General features: G+C 44.6%; 1 protein-coding gene across 1 annotated transcript; it reads left to right on the top strand.

The window, feature by feature from the left end:
- On the top strand, positions 1–495 carry LOC133907158 (uncharacterized). Its single transcript, XM_062349195.1, has one exon. It carries the CDS (start codon positions 1–3, stop codon positions 493–495), a length of 495 nt encoding a protein of 164 aa, XP_062205179.1.
- The last annotated feature ends 5,864 nt before the right edge of the window (positions 496–6,359 follow it).

The following is a 6,359-nucleotide window of genomic DNA, read 5'->3' as shown; positions in this document are numbered from 1 at the left end:
ATGACGAAGGTGCACCCACAACCTGATGTGGAGCCCGAGATAAAAAACAAGCTTCGTCACCTGCCACAAGTGTTTAGCCGAGTACTAGAGCTACCATTTCCTATGGACACTAACGTGCGCACATACTTCTCCCCTGATGCCAATTACTTCATCGTGACCCCCGATGCTGCCGGCGAGCCCGACGAGGTAAAGGTGCGTGTTGTGACAATCGAACCATTGGGGATTACTAAAGTTGTGGTGCACATTGGGCCCGGGGAGCCCGACCCAGAGGATGACATGGTGTATGACAAGTGGCGCTTTCACCTGTCGAAGACATTCATCCTGTCGATGATCGTGGCCAAGTATGTGGATAGGCACCTCATTGTGATTGTGCCGAATGAGGTGGCTAGTGATGATGACAAGGGGATCCCGTTGTGCATCAATGAAAGAACAGGAGGTGGAGGAGAGAGAAAGCATGAAATATGTGATGGTGCAAGCTCTGTCCCTTCCATTTAGCAGCATGCATCATAACCAAGATATTATTGGTATATTATAGTATTTGCAAACAAGGTCTTAAACCAAGTCCATCATGGAGTCCCAAGGAGCATATTTCCATCTTTCACTTTTGGGTAAATTTGGATGTGTAATTTAAGCTTTCTAGTTTGCCTTGCTTTGGTTTGGTCTAGTTCAGTTCAATCCCTCTCTATGGATGAACCGTTCCATATACAAGTAGTAGTCCTATGTATGTTTTCCCAGTGTCTTCTTGCTAGTCAATCATTGTCATGGAATAAGCAATTTACTCGGTCAAAGGCTTGGAAGGCCTCTCGTTGGGCTTCCGGTCGACGGAGAGCGGCACTGGGACTGTGTCATCTCCTCGAAAAGGGTGTAATGACGGAGAGCGGCATTGGGATTGGTGGACAACAGATCGATGATAATGAGCTACGATGGCGTGCAATGGTGGCAGTGACTTAGGGAATATGGGAAGGAGAGGGCCTGGAGTGCACTATTTATAGAGGGGAAGGGTGCAACAAGGCGGTGGGCATGTGATGTCGGGCGGATGTCAGTGGGCAGCGCTGCGGCGAGGTGGCGGGGCGGCGCCCACCATTTTTCCCACAGCATGGGCGCTTTGTGCCGTCCACACGTGAGCATTGGCGCGAAAGTGTAACAGCCCAGATGGCTTAAGAATGTCATTAAGCATCATAAACATCATTGTCATCATGCTTGATGGTTTTGGTGAATTATGAACATGCATTTTCAATTAAACATAAATTGTGAAAATCAATGTTAATTGGTGCATTGTTAAGCAACTCAAAATATTGCTATATAACATAGGGTTGAAAATAATTTTAAAAATTATTCCCTATCATGTGGAGAATATAAATAAATTTTTCTAAATTTTTGGGAATTATTTTGAAGGCATAAAAATTACCACAAGTTAGAAAAGCTTGCGTGTTTGAAGAATTTTAGTTTGAAATTGGCTCAGGCATTATGGGTCAAACTAGTTAAAATGGGTTGCACATGAATTGTAGTTTTACATAAAAATTGTCCCATGATTTGTGAACCATGGGAATATATTCTTTTGAATAGAAAAATTGGAGATGATATTTTTTAGTCGGTCACTGTTCATCGGCCCCACCTGTCATCCCTCTCTCTGCCTCTCACCTCCTCTCTCTCGCCGAGCACTGCACTGGGCAGCCACCAATTTTGTTGACTTCTGTGGCCAGCCACATCGCCGGAAAGCCGGAGCACGGCATCGAGGAGTGGCCGCGGTCCTTATCTCCTCCCCTCCCTGCCCTCTACTCGCTCTCTCCTCCCTCTCTCACTTGCCGTGCGCACGTAAGAGCAGAGCACGCAGAGTGCAGCCGAGCAGCACACCGGCTGACAGCAAAAATCTGAGCCGTCGAGCTCACCTCCGCCCCGGCCAAGCCCCCAGGAGCTCGTGTGGAGCTTCACAGAAGTCTCTTGGCCATTTCCCCTCCGAATCCGCCGCCGGCCCATCATGTGGGTGCCTTCTTCTTCGTCACCGACAGCCGAGTTCCGCACCTCACCACCGAGCCATCGAGCCACTGCCTCTCTGGCCCAACCGACACTGTGGTGAGCTTCCCTCTCCCCCGTAGATCCTAGAGCGCGCGTCTGTTTTTGTTCAGTGCGTCGCCGGCCTGTGTCTCCACGGCAACCCAGCCGCCATTGCCGCCCATGGCCGCATGCCGCCTGCCTAGTTCTGGTCGGGCTCATCGGCCGAGAGCCGCTCCGTTGAGTTTGCTAGCATGCGTAGAAGCTGTTGGTACCCTCGGTTATCCGGGTTTCACCGCCGTTTCGCCGTAGGCTCGCCGAACCGCTTCGCCGTCGTGTTTTTTTCGTCGTGCGCCATCGCTCACTGCCCACCGGACCTCGCCGTCGACGACATGTGCCACCGGCGGTTCCCCTTGGCGCGCTGATGCTTGTGCTGCCCCTCGGTTGGCCTCAAGGTCATGTTGACCTGAGTCAACTAGTCCGACCCCACCAGTCATGGTTGTGGCTAGCTCAGCGTGGGTACAAAAAGGATTTAGAGCATTTAATAATCTGGTTAATTCAAAAATCGCGAAATAGATTGTTTTCAGTTGATAAATCGGCTGAAATTAGAAAAATAAATATTGCTCCAAAAATTGTGAAACCAATTTTGTTCGATTTGTATGATCATTATCTACATATTAAAAATATTGGAAGCTATGAAATATGTAATTACATTGCATGGGTTAATAAAATAGTTTTAAGCTTCATTAATCCATAATTAAATATTGATAACTCCAAAATTAATGAATTCAATTTTGTAAACCTTATTAATTGATTCCCTACTCATTAAAAGTAATCACCCTCATGTTAGACATTATTAAATTCCTATTTAGGGTTAAGATTTGTGTTAAGCTTAATTAATCCAGGAAAATGAGTAGATGCTTAACATTAATCCAAATTAAGAAAATTTTGAGACTTTAAAACTCATTTCATGATGCATTTCATCTCCACCTTGTCATGCACTATGGAGTATCCATCATTGCATGTCATTCGTGCTCATCATTGCATGCGTTCTTCAGTAGTGAACGAAGAATCGGAGCGTGACGCGAGTGTGATCGAGGGTGACACCGAGGCACACCACTTCTGCGAGTTCTGTTCGGGAAGTATCAGGCAAACCTCGGAGTAACAAGGCAAGCATCTAAGCATACTGCACTATTTGTTCAAATTAAATGGAGTCTAAAATTGATAGATTATGCTTTATGTATATTTGCATGTGTTGAGTCCAGTGTCGGGCTGATATGGGTAGAACCTATGTTGATGCATTATCTCTACCTTGACTTTTTGATAAATCCTTATCCTTGTAGCCTTGATGATATAGTTGGTGTCTAGCTTCAAGGTTTATTCGAAATGCTTAGGTCCTTGGTAGAAGTCGAGCGACGGTGCTGCCATTGTTCGCGAGCCTAGGGCTTAATCACTGTTCATAGATACAAAGATGAGGTTGAGATGGATGGTTGAGATGGGAGATTGAAGCGAGATGTGGGCGGTGTTAGGGTATCTTATGCCCAGGAGGAGTCCTCTGGATAGTTCGGGAGAGGAACCCGAATGCCGTAGACCGCCTGCATCGTTTAAGGCCGTCCGTCGATATAGTTGACTCTAGCACTTTCCGTACTCACCACATGGTGATCTAATGGTAAGGTAAGCCGATTATCTTATGCCGTTTCGACACTTGCCTTGCGGCTCTATGATGCTTAAGAGAAAAAGAAAAGGAGAAGCAAGGTGGCGGGGAGCCGAAGGTGTTCGGGACACGCTCGCGGTAACCCCGGTGCTATAACGACATTGCAAGTGGGTGATTCCGGGTACAAGAAAGGTTGACTCGAGTACCGCTTGTGTGTACTTTCATGAGTAGCACAAGCCGAATGGTCCTTGAGTCATGTGGGTAAAGTTGTATCCCCTGCTGGGTGTAAGAATAATTCGAATTACCACGCTCTCGGTCATGAGCATGCTATTGTTTCATTTGTATCGGTCGTAGAGTTTACGAATGTGGGATAAGGTTATTGTGTGATGGTTTTGGTTGGTGGTTTGTTGATGAGGTACTATGGTTACTATACATACAAGCTCAAGTTGTGGTTTAGAGGGTAGAAAGGTAGTTATTTTTGGAGTTAAGCATAGCTTCTCACACATATGTATCTAGGCTGCTTACCGCATATGTTTTACTTAACCTTGTAGCCTACTCTTGCTAATAGCTCAATGCATAATCCTTGAAGTCGAGCTAAGCATATGTACTCTATATAGATTAAGTCTTGCGAGTACCTTCGTACTCATACGTAGAGCGAGTACCTTCGTACTCATGTCTGCACTTTCAGGTTTTGCTGGTGAAGGTGATGCGGTGTTTGGCTACTTCGTGCTCGCCGATGCAGGTGGTGGGTAAGAGTAGTGCATCCTACTCTGGTGAGGCGTAGCTTTTGGGGTGAAGCCTAAGGGCATATGGTTCCACTCTTTTTGCTGTTGTTAAGGTTTTATTTTCCGCTGCGTTGTTCCTCTTTATGTAAACTGTTGCAAATGGTTGCATGCTTAAGAACTTGTAATATAATTTTAATTACTTGCTCTTTCTTAAGCTACGTTGTGATGTACATGTTGGAAATGTATGTGGCACAAAACACGTGTCAGGACTACCAGGATAGTATTCTGGTTAATCATTGGGGTTGTGATTATGAAGAATGATCCTCCTGATGATTAATTAGAATACTGTTTGGACGGTTCCTCATAGAAAGTCACGCTGCGCAGTGGCATGGGCGACGCGAGTATGGGCAAAGAGAGAAGAGAGCAAGAGCACAGAGGCGTCGCGATGATATTTCCCTGGGGGAAGGCGACCGTCACGGTGTAACATACATCGCAACACTGTGTTGTGCTGGAGGAGGGAGGAAGACGACGGAGGCACGACGCGGATGGTTGAGGTCGCGTGTGGGCGCGCACACGAGTGGGCTGGGGATGCGAGAGTTGGGCTACGTGGGGTTGCGACGGCCTACGCGCGTGGGAGAAAGGGAATAGAGGCCGAGCCGATTGCTGTTGTCTGGAACAAAGAGATGGGAGGGAGATTCGGCCCGAGGAGAAAGAAAAAGGAAAAAGAAAAAATGAATTAAGTTTAAATTCAAATTGAGGCATTTGAATTTGGACTAGACTTTGGATCAGGATCAATTTTAAGTAAGCATATTTAAACTATGATTTGGACTTGGGTTTTGAGATTTTAAAGATGATTTGAATTCAATTTGAATTTGGGCTGAACAAACTCTAAGAATATATTTGAATCGAGAGGCATTCGATTTTAAATCTCCACATAAATAACCATAAACCAATGCATATGAACAAATTTAATGTGGAAATTTATTTTGGAAATAACTCTAGTGTATTTTGGAATACTTAGACAATCTAACACATTTAAATACGTATTTAAACCTATAAGTATAATCCCTTGATTTTAATTGGTTAAGTAATCACAAAAAGGTTTTAATTTGAAGTGAAATTTGCTATTAATTAGTATACTAAAACTCAGGATTTTACATGTTAGTGCCGTTATCGGATATGTAGCACGACATGAGTGACGAGTCGGATAACTCGAACATGCGCTTCTTTGCAGTATTCGAGAGCCACGATGCCTCTCATGCGAGCTGTACGAAGTCAACACGACTGTGAGTTGTCTTCAGCTACTCCCAGGCCTCTTTGACAACGCAACCAGTCCAACTACAACAAACTTTCATGGTGAGTAGGAGCAATGGTGGCTCATGTAGCCTGGCGACCGCGACAACGTGTGGGTAGGAGCTGTCCCATGGTTTTGATGGGTTTTATCCAACTCGGCTTAACCCATATATCAGTCCTTCTCACGGTTTAGGTTGGGCTAACACGGATGAGTTAGGTGGGTTGTATAACACGTGCACTGAGCTTGTTGAAACAGTGTGCGAGGGACTTGCTTGCGCGCAAATTAGTAGCTCTACATGAAACTCCAACTCTAAGCTCTTAAAATCCACTCTCATCATTGGCCTCAAAGCTTTATATGATAGCTCTAGCCATATAAAAGGAAAGCCCACCAACCTAACAAAACTAAAACCCAAATCTAACTGGAATATTTTCTAATTCAAGTTTTGTTTGGCACTCTAGCCATATAAAAGTAAAGCCCATCAACTCAACAAAACTAAAACCAAGTCCAATTAGAATATTTTATGATTGAAGTCTTGTTTGGCACAATTTCTATTTATATATTTTGAATTTTTTTTATAGAAACTATGCCAAATAATACGATTCCATAACAGATTATAAGAAGAAATTGCACAATTCAAAGAAGGAGAAATTATTTTTCACATCAAAAAGCGGATTGTGCAAAAGTAAGTTGTGTT

This window comes from Phragmites australis, chromosome 24 (genome assembly GCF_958298935.1).
Source record: "Phragmites australis chromosome 24, lpPhrAust1.1, whole genome shotgun sequence".
NCBI lineage: Eukaryota > Viridiplantae > Streptophyta > Magnoliopsida > Poales > Poaceae > Phragmites > Phragmites australis.
This window is presented reverse-complemented; position numbering and strand designations above follow the sequence as displayed.